The following is a 10,592-nucleotide window of genomic DNA, read 5'->3' as shown; positions in this document are numbered from 1 at the left end:
GTGGTTCTAATGAAATATTTTAGGACATAAGAACCAATGGGATTGATGTTGCCTATTAGAAATTCATCATGTGGGTTGATTTGGATTAGTTAGTGCCCTGTAAGCCTCACCTCTTGGTCATGAATTGTCAGCATAGTTTTACTTACTTTTCGTCTTCCAACTCCATCCATTTCTATTAAAATTGTTTCAAAGAAACCATTGCTTCATAGCTCTAAGCTGAAGCTTAGCAGGCAATGAAGGAACTGAAAGGGTTATGTCTTAAATGCTGGGCTTTTATCATGCTGGTATACTGCTAGTCACTAATTAAATAGAAACAAAAATTGGCAACCCCTTTCAATGAAACATTTCACTTGCAGGCAAAGGAATGAATAAGAGTTGAACTTTGGAAGTCCCACCAGCCTCACAATTGTACAAATCATCACCAGAATCACCAATAGGATATTGGACTGCCTCAAAAAAGGTTAACTCTCCTAGCTTTTTATTTTAAGTTATTATTTGAGGGCTAACAGGAATGCTGTCAGTGACTAAAATAACTCCCTTATGTACAAGAACACGTCAAGGTTCTCAGAAAGAACTGCTGTCAGTTCTATAAAAACTTCCCCACTTCTCAGCTCTCATGCAGTAAATATCAGTGAATAGAAAAAAAAGACTCAAAGAAAAACCAGGCCTGTTTATTTTAAAAAGCAAAATGAGCTGGTGGATGAAGGCAGTCACCTGGATAATTCCGATCAAAATCAGCCTTTGAATCCTAGTAATGTTGTTGAAGGAAAAGTAAAGGTTAGTTCTTGAATTATCTACTTAACTATTTACAATAATTTGCACTACCCTCAACTGTTCACATTCCCTCCCTGAGTGTAATTGATTCAACTTTCAAAACATCTCTCACATCTGTCTCTTCTCTCCACTTACACAGGCACCCCCAAAATTCAGGCCTCATCACTTCCTGTTATGACTATTACAATACATTCCTTTCCCCTACCCCTTTTTCTTTTTCATTTAAAATTTTGGTATGTGCATTTTTTAAAGGATCCAATTTATTCTTGATTTTTAAAAAAGCTTCCTGACAACCTGAGTTATCCATATGGGCAATGGACTGCCTTGAATGTTAGTAAGTTCCTTCTTTGATTTGAGATCTTCAAGGAGAGACTGCAGAATCACATTTTATCCATATTCTAATATAGATTCCTTTCCAGACATACATTAGATTACATGGTCATTAAGGCTCCCTCCAACTCTAAAATTCGGAGATTCACATGACACCATTTGTTACGGGAACCTGAATCAGCCTTTCTTTGTTCTTCAAGCTACAAACTTTTTAAAAAATTTAATTTTTTGGTTACCTTTTAAGTTCCAAACTATCTCCCTTCCTCCTTCCCTCCATCCCTCCCCTTTATGGATGAGTTCATACCATTCACATTCAGTTGTAATTACTGGTTGTACATTTCCCTCCATCCTATTTTTCCTCACTGTTTATTCTTCTCTCCCTCTCTTTTTACCCTATCCCTCCTAAAACTCTAATTTACTTCTAACCACTGTCTCCCTAATCCACAAGCCTTTCTAAGAGTCTCTTTCTAATCCTCTCCCCCTTCTAAGAGTCCCTCCCTTATCCTATCCCCTCACCCTCCTATTTCTTTGTAAGTTAAGAAGACTTTTATACCCTTCTAGATGTATATGTTATTCTTTCTTTAACCCATTTCTGATAAGAATAAGGTTCTAGCACTACCAACCCTACACCCCTACACTGCAACAGTTCTTCCATTCACACTTTGTTCATATGAGATACTTGCTCCATTTTACCTCTCCCTATCTAATTTTTTTTTTTAGGATTATTCTATCATACTCAACTCAATCCCCAGGTCTTTTTTTTTTCTTTTTAAGTGAGGCAATTGGGATTAAGTGACTTGCCCAGAGTCACACAGCTAGGAAGTATTATGTGTCTGAGAGCAGATTTGAACTTGGGTCCTGCTGATTCCAGGGCTGGTGCTCTATCCATTGCGCCACCTAGCTGTCCCCCCAAGTCTTCTGTCCCCAAGTAATAATGACATTCTTAAGAGTTACAGATGTTTTCCCTTGTAAGAAGTAAACAGTTTGACCTTATTAAATTCGTTATAATTGGTTCTTAATCTTTCCCTTCTTATGTTTCTCCTGATTCTTACAGGTCAAATTTTCCATTCACTTCTGGTCTTTTTCTCACAAATACCTGAAAGTCCCTTAATTCATTAAATATTAATTTTTCCCCATATAGAATTACATTCAACTTTGTTAGGTAAGTTATTCTTGGTTGCAAACACAATGCCTTTGCACATTGTGTTATACATCCTTCAGAATCTTCATGTAGAAGCTGCCAAATCTAGTGTTATCCTGATAGTAAATGGCTTTTTTCTCCTAGTTGCTTATAGTATTTTCTCCTTGACCTGGGAGCTCTTAGCTATAATGTTACTGTAAGGTTTCATCTTGGGATCTCTCTCAAGTGGTGATCAGAGGAATTTTTTCAACTTCTATTTTACCCTCTAATTCTAAAATTCCAAGGCAATTTTCCTTAATAATTTCTTGATGTAGTGTCTAGACTCTTCTTGATTATAACTTTCAGGTGTTCCAACAATTCTTATATTGTCTCTCTTCAGTCTGTTTTCAAGAACAGTTATTTTTCTAATAAGATATTTCACATTATCTCTTATTTTTTCATTCTTTTGATTTGGTTTTATTATTTTTTTTGGTGTCTTATGAAGTCATTAGCTTCCTCCTGCTCAATTCTAATTTTTAAGTAGTTGTTTTCTTCCATAAGTATTTAGATCTCTTTTTCCAATTGGTTGACTTTTTTCATAATTTTCTTGATTTTCTTACATTATTCTTTTCCCCCCTATTTTTTTCCTCAATCTCTCTTATTTGATTTTAAAGTCTCTTTTAAGCTCTGCCCAAAACTCTTTTGGGGCTTGTGACCATTTTTTCTTTGAAGTAGAAGTAGCTGCTTTAACTTCACTATTCTTCAGAACCCAGATCGTCTCCTATCACCATACCAGCTACCTATTGTCGAGTTCTTTCTCTTTTGCTTACTCTTTTTTTTTTTTTTTAGTGGCTTATTTCTTGGCTATTAACTTTGTGTTAGAGCTGGGCTCTACTCCTGAGGTGTGGGGGATAATGTTTCGGGCTTCAGGTTTTTTGTGTTATTGTTTACTGATCTAGGGGCCAGACCTCAGTCACTCTTCTCCACCCAAGCCACGAGCAGGACTCCAGCAACATTGTCACCACAAATGTTCTCACTCCCTACAATCCCTCCTGTGGCTGGAAACAAAACCTCTCCTATGAGTGCCCACAGTCAGTAGGGCTGGTCTCCTGCAATTGTACTCACCAGTATGTGCTGGCTCCTCCTCACCCACAGCTGCAGCCTGGGACTGCATCTGGTCAGGGCACCTGAACCCTGCATCCAGCACCAGCAGAGGGCCCTAAAATCTTCTCCTGAATAGTCATTTGATCCCCACACTGTCTGTGGGGTGAAAGTTCCTGAAGCTAAGGCTGCTTCTGACACAGCTGCCCCCAGGGCTCATGGTTTGTTGACTCAGTGGTATATGCCCGGAGGTATTTGTACTTCTGTCAGGCCAGACCATGTCCCTAGAAGGTCAGGTCATTCCAAATGTCCTCTCAAGTTGTCTTAGGCAGACAGCTGCTTCACCTCAACTTTTAATTGTATCTGTCACTCAAAGTTTACTTTGAGGCATTATTTTAAATTGTTTGTAGGGGACTTTGGGACAGCCAGATAGTTTCCTGCCAGAATCTTCCCAGAATCTTCTCCTACAACAGACTTAATAAATCCCCCAACCTCCAGTATCTCCCCTTATCTTTCACACTGTTACCAAAGTTGTACTTCTAAAGCAGATTTGACCTATTCAGCAGACTCCAGTGGTTTCCAATTATCTCTAGCTCTAAATACAAACTTCTCTATTGTGCATCATTCCTCTTATGCATTCTACATTCTTTACACAATGCACCATTTCCTGTCTTCATGCTATTTGCCCAGGCTGCTCCTCATGCCTAGCATCCACTCTCTATTCACTTCTATTAAAATCTCTGCTTCCTTCAAAGCTTAGTTTCAGAGCCACCTTCTAAATGAAGCCTTTCCTGATCTTATTAGATGATAGTGTCTCCCCACCAAAAAAAAAAAATCCTTTGTAATACATATTTTTTATATATGTTGTATGTACATATATTTTGTCTTTACTTATCTATGTATGTGTTACCTTCCTTTATAGCATGTAATCTATTTGAGGGTAGGTTTCCTTGCTTCATTTGCACACCCAGGATCTAGTAAAGTATCCATCATATGTTAAGTGCTTAACAAATGTTGCTGAATTGGATTGAACTTTTAAACATTATCTATAGGTTGCTTGGCACTAGAAACACAAAGGCAAAAACAAAAGCATCCCCCACCCCGCACTCCTCCTATTCTTATACCCTTTCTTTGCCATGAGAGAATTGAATGTGTTCATAACTATGAAAAGGACAAAGAAAGGAGAGAAGTGGGTGAAGAAAAATCCCACAAACTTCTTTGGGGATATGGGAGGAAAGAAGGAGTGTTAACAGCTGGGGAAATGAGACAAGCCTTAACTGAAGTGGTAGCAAGTTGTTTGAGGCATGAAAGAGAAAAAATATGCTGACAGAGAAGAGAAGGGAGGGCATTCCAGCTGTAGGTGGTGAGAGAAGAGAAGGGAGGGTGTTACAGTCATAGGTGATGGCTTGTGCAAATGCACAGTGGCAGGAGATTTTGAGCTTGGGGAATGACTAGTAGTGCAGTATGACAGGAACTCTGAGTCTGTGAAAGGAAATAATATGAAATTAATCTGAAAAAAGTTGGAATCACATTGTAAAGGGGCTTAAAAGCCAGATTAAGGAAATCATAACTTTATCAGAGAAGCAATATAGAATCACCAGTGGGTTTTTAAGTAGGGGTGACATATTCAGAACTCCATATTAGTAATACTGTTGGGACAGATATGTGAAGTTGGATTAGAGAAGAGAAAGGCTGAAAGCCAAAAGACCATCTAAGGGACTATTAAAATAGTCTAAGTTAGTGATGAGAAGGGCCTGAATTAGGGTGGTAGCTATGGAGGGAATGGTTAGATGAAAGAAAGGGGATGGATCAGAACAGAGCCCCAAGTAGGAATTTTTGTACCTGGGACAAAAACACAAAAAGTGCCTTCAGCTGGGGAGTGGATAGACAGGTACCAGGAAAATCAATATGAGGAGGACAGAAAAGAGCTCACTGGTATGGGTGTGTGGTCCAATACAATCCAACAAATATTTATCAAGTGCATGTTTTCTGCAAGGCACTATGCTAAGCACTGAAATATAAAGACAAAAGAAAAAAGTACCTGCCTTCAAGAAGCCTACATTCTATTGAAGTGAAACATATAAACCAATAAATAGAGACATGATTAACTAGGGTGAAGCAAGCACTATTAACTAGGGGATTGAAATATACTTCCTGTAGAAAGTGGTGTTTGAGCTGAGCCTCAGAGAAACCTAGGGATTCAAAGAAAAAGAGGGGAGGAAGGAATTCAGAATGGCAGTGTGTGTAAAACTACAAAGGTGGATGATGAAATGTTGAGTTCATGGAACAGCAAGTAGCATGGTTTGGCTAGAAAATAGAATACATAAAAGGGAGTGATGTAAAACAATCCTGGAAAGATAACCAGGAACTAAATTAGGAAATGTTTGAAATGAAAAACTTAGAAATTTGTATTGTAAGCTCAAGGTAATGGAGAGCTACTTAAGTTCCTTAAACAGAGTTGCAGAATAGTCAAGCGTGCTTTAGGAAGACCATCTTGACAGTTGTGTGTGAGATGGACTAAAGAGAGTAGATGCTAGAAGCTAGCAATTCAATTACAATACTGTTGCAATAATAGAGACTAATTTAGCCTGATGGCTGCGTGAGTGAAGAAAGTAGGATGTATACTGTGCAAGAGATGTTATGAAGTTGGCATGATATGGCAACTGGATTTGGGGAGTAAAGAGTGACGAGTCAAGGATAACTCTGAGATTGTGAACATGGGTGACCTTAAGGATTGGATGCCCTCAATGGAAAAAGGGAAGTTTGCAGGAAGGGCAAGTTTGGAGAAGAAGATAAGTTCCATTTGGAACATGCCAGGTTTGAGATGTTTTTGGCCAAAAAAAAAAGTACATGACTGTACACTAAAACTTTCCAATCTTTGCAGATTTAGCAGGGCTCTAAGAGCTAACCAGAGGAGTTTATCAGTCAGTAAACAACCATTCATTTAGTACGTGCTATGTTCCATACATTATGATAAGTATTAGGGTCCAAAGAAAGGCAAAATCACCATCCTGTCCTCAAGGAGTTCACATTCAAATGGGGAAGGAAACATGTAAATAACCAGGTAGACATAGGATATGTGCAGAATAGACAGAAAGTAATTGCAGAGGGAAGGAGCAGGGGGACCACCTCCTAAAGATGGGTTTTCAGCTGAGTCTTAAAGGAAGCCACAGAGGCTAATGAGTGGAGTTGAGGGAGTAGAGAACCCCAGGCCTGAGGGATAGCCAGTGCGGAATCTGGAGATTGGATGTCATCTTTGAGGAATAGCAAGCAGGCCAGTATAGCTAGATCATAGGATATGTGGAGGAGAAAAGGAGGAAGGGAAGGAGGAAGGTTTATAGTCGACCTGAGAGGCAAGAGTGAGCCATTGATATTGATTTAGCAGGGAAATAAAATGTTTGGATGTGATTAAGAAAAGTCACTTTGGTGGCACTGTGTAGGGTGGACTGCAATGGGGAGAGAGTTGAGAGGCAAGGACACCAATTTGGAGACTTTTGCAATAATCTAGCTCAAAGAATTATGGGAAGATGGTGTGTGTTAGACCCCTAAGGAGCCCAAATCCTCCATACACACCTCAGTAAAATTCTACAAATGAACCAGAATGGACAATGACAAAGAAAACCAAAGAAAATGATTTTTAAATTCTATCCAGTCAAAAGCTACACAAGAAGAATCCTGTAGAAGCATTGGATAGAGACGAGCTAGGGTGGATAAAATCTGAAGCATGAAATGGCCTAGTGACAACAGAAGGCAGGGCCAGATCAGGGCTTCAAACAAGGTGACCCAGGGACAGGAAATAGGGTCACCTAGCATTAAGGCAGCATGTGCCTGACCCAGAATTCTGGCAGGCTGGGCCCAAATCAAAGCAAGACACAAGAGCAAACTATTACTTCAAAAGATGGAGCCTAGTCTTGGCCACAAAATTAGGGTCGAGCAGAACCAACCTATACCATTGTGCAGTATAGGAGTAGAACACACACACTCAAACACACAAGCACAAAGAGTGTGATATAGACATACATTCAATTCAACCAAGAAATAGGTAGGATCTGAGTGAAGGATATATAAGAGAGAGGACAGGATGGGTGATTGGGCAGTCATAAGCAAAACAAATTTCAATGTTGGAGAAGGGAATGGGGAGATATGGTTAAAATAGAAAAAAGAGTACCCAAGTACTGCAATCTAGTAACTGAGATTAGAGATATGAGTCAACAGAAAAAAAACCAAAATGTGATGAATAGCTTCGACTGTCTAAAGTCTAAGAAGTAAAGCCAGAAGAAAAAAGTTAACTCCAGAAGTTCAAGTAGAGCATCAGAACAAATAATGTCCTGGCCACAAAGACTACAAGACTTCCTAGAAGAAATTAAACAAGGTACAAAATGGGATAATTAAGGGGAAATAAACCAAAAGGAGAATTAATCCCTCAGAACAAACAGTCTTAAATCTTTTTCAAGAACTGAACTGCCTGAAAATTAGAATGGGCCGAACAGAAAATGACTCCATGAGACAATGAGAAATAATAGAACAAAATCAAAAGATTAAAAATCAGAATAAAATGTAAGGCACATATTCTAAAAAATGGCTGCTCTGGACAAAAGGTCAAGAAGAGATCATCTAAGAATTAATAGATGACTTGAAAATCATGGAAACCATATTTAAAAAAATCATAAATAAAACTGCCCAAATCTCTTAGAACAAAAGGCCAAAATGAAGATACAAAAAAAAAAATTCACTGATCACCTTCTGAAAGAAACTCAAAAATGAAATATCTTTCAAACAGCAGAGAAAATATGCAGAGCTTCCAGGTCAAAGAAAAAAAAATGTTACAAGCATACAAAAAGAAAACTTTTAAATACAAAGGAAACACAGTGAGATCACAAAAGAATTGGTAGTTGCCACTCAGAAGAGAGGGGAGCTTGGGATATAATGTTTTAAAAGGCAAAATACATAGATTTAGAACCAAGAATTATCTGTGGCAAAATTAAGTATAATCCTTCACAGCAAAATGCCTTTAACAAAATAGAGGATTTTCAAGTATTCTTGATTGAAAAAAAAAAAAAAGCCAGAACTGAGTAGACATTTTGAAATGGAAATGAAGGACACAAGAGAAAAATAGACATAAAAATGTGACAATTAGAATGAACTATATGAGAATGAATAGTTTACTACTAATAAAGGGAGAAGAAATAAGCATGCTATCACAACTCTAATGTCTTCAAGGGTCAGAGAGAAAGTTAACCAAGATATGCAGAGGGTATAGGGATTTGTTTTGTTTTGATGGTTAGCTATCATGACTTCAGACAAGAGTACAATAAAAATAAACATGATAAGAGATATACATTGAGACAATAATGTGCTTAAAGGCAAAACAGATAAATCAATATAACATCACATTGAAATAGTAATTCTAATTGGATTTATTAAGTGCTATCTATATGCCAGATACTGTACTAAATATGGGATAAAAAAAGAGGCAAATGACATTTCCTTCCCCACCCTCCCACCCAAGGAGCTCACAGTCTAATGAGGAATACAATATGAAAATAAAAATGAACAAACCAGATATAGATATGATAAACTGGAGGTAATCAATGAAGGAAAGCATTAGCATTAAGGGTGATCAGCAAACACTTGTTGCAAAAGATAGGATTTTGACTGAAACTTAAAGCTAATGGCCAAACAAGGGAAAGAAGGGATCACAGATGACAAAATGGATAATTTTGGTTACATGAAATTAAAAATATTTGCACAAATAAATTCAATAAAAATAAGATTAAAAGGGAAACAAATGGTGAAAAATTTTTGCAATGAGTTTCTCTAATAAATGTCTTAATTCCAAGATAGATGAGTAACTTTCAAATTTATAAGATTAAGAACCATTTCATAAATAGTCTAAGGATATGGATAGGGAATTCTCAAGGGAAGAAACTCAGGATATATCAATACGAAAAAAAATTCTCCAAGTCACTACTAATTAGAGAAATGGAAACTGAAGTAATTCTGAGATTCTACCTCATACTCATCAGATTGGTGAATATGAGAAAAAAAGAAAGTGATAAATGTTTTTAAGAGTTGTGGGAAAACAGACAAATTGATGTACTGTTGGTGGATTTGTGAATGGGCAAAACCATTGTGTAAAGCTTAGAATTATACCAAAAAGTTACTAAATGATAAATACTCTTTCAGCCAGCTATACAACTACTAGGTCTACACTTGAAAGAGAAGAAGGACTTAACGATACAAAAATATTAATAACAGCTTGGGGGGAGGCAGAAAACTGAAAGCTAAAGGGATGTGCATCAAGTAAGGAATGGCTGACTAAGTTGTGGCATATGAATGCAATGGAATATTATTGTGCTATAAGAAATGAGGAAATAGACACAAAGAGACACAGAAAGACTTATAGGAACTGATGCAAAATGAAGTGAGCTGAAACAGAAGAACAATTTATATTATAACGTTATCATAAAAATAAACAATTTCAAAGATTTCACAAACTGAGAATGAAATGAGCAGAACCAGGAGAACAATTTACATGACAATATTATAAAAGCAAATAACTTTGAAAGCTGTATGCTGTGACCAACACAAAGATTATTTGTGATTCAGAGGAATTTTAATGAAATATACTAGCTACCTCCTGACAAAGCGGTTAGAGATTTTTCTCTTCCTTGCATAAGACGCTCTGTGTCCTGACTCCATAACTTTCCACTGGTCTGTACCCCATGGCCCAAATGTTCTCCTTCCTCCTCTCTGCCTTCTGACTTCTCTGACTTCTTTCCAGTTTTTGCTAAAATTTTGCTAAAATTTTGCTAAAATTCAGTTTCTGCAAGAAGTTTTTTCCCCCATTTGGATCTCTGTATATGGAGATCACGACTAAAGAAGTGACAGAGAAAATCACACAAGATAAATGGACAATTTGAATCATATAAAATTTAAAAGATTTTGTACAAACAAAAATGTAGCAAACATTAAGGGGGAAGCATGTACCTGGAAAATAATTTTGCAACAAATGTCTCTGATAAAGGTTTCATTTTCAAGCTATATTAAAATGTATTCAAATTTATAAGATTAAGATCAATAATATAAGATCAATAGATAAATGGTTAATAGATATGAACAGGCAGTTTTCAAAGGAGTATCCAATGAATGTTGGCATGCTGTCTCATTGTTGTCATTCTCTTTAATAAAGTTATTTATTGTTTCTATGATCTGTTCTTTGATCCACTCATTTTGTAGGAGTAGATTATTTTGTTGTTTAGCCATT

At 37.1% G+C, this 10,592-nt stretch overlaps 1 protein-coding gene across 1 annotated transcript in view; it reads left to right on the top strand.

The window, feature by feature from the left end:
- Positions 1 to 511: 511 nt before the first annotated feature.
- MEPE (matrix extracellular phosphoglycoprotein) overlaps positions 512 to 10,592 on the top strand; it is a 34,210-nt gene continuing 24,129 nt past the window's right edge. The window contains exons 1-2 of the mRNA XM_027853394.1: positions 512 to 579; positions 3,184 to 3,401. Coding sequence (XP_027709195.1) covers positions 512 to 579; positions 3,184 to 3,401 — 286 coding nt within the window. The remainder of the gene's footprint in view (positions 580 to 3,183; positions 3,402 to 10,592) is intronic.

Source organism: Vombatus ursinus, unplaced genomic scaffold, assembly GCF_900497805.2.
Source record: "Vombatus ursinus unplaced genomic scaffold, bare-nosed wombat genome assembly UNPS02009975.1, whole genome shotgun sequence".
Classification (NCBI taxonomy): Eukaryota; Metazoa; Chordata; class Mammalia; order Diprotodontia; family Vombatidae; genus Vombatus; species Vombatus ursinus.
Note: the sequence above shows the minus strand (reverse complement) of the source record. Positions and strands in the feature narration are given on the sequence as shown.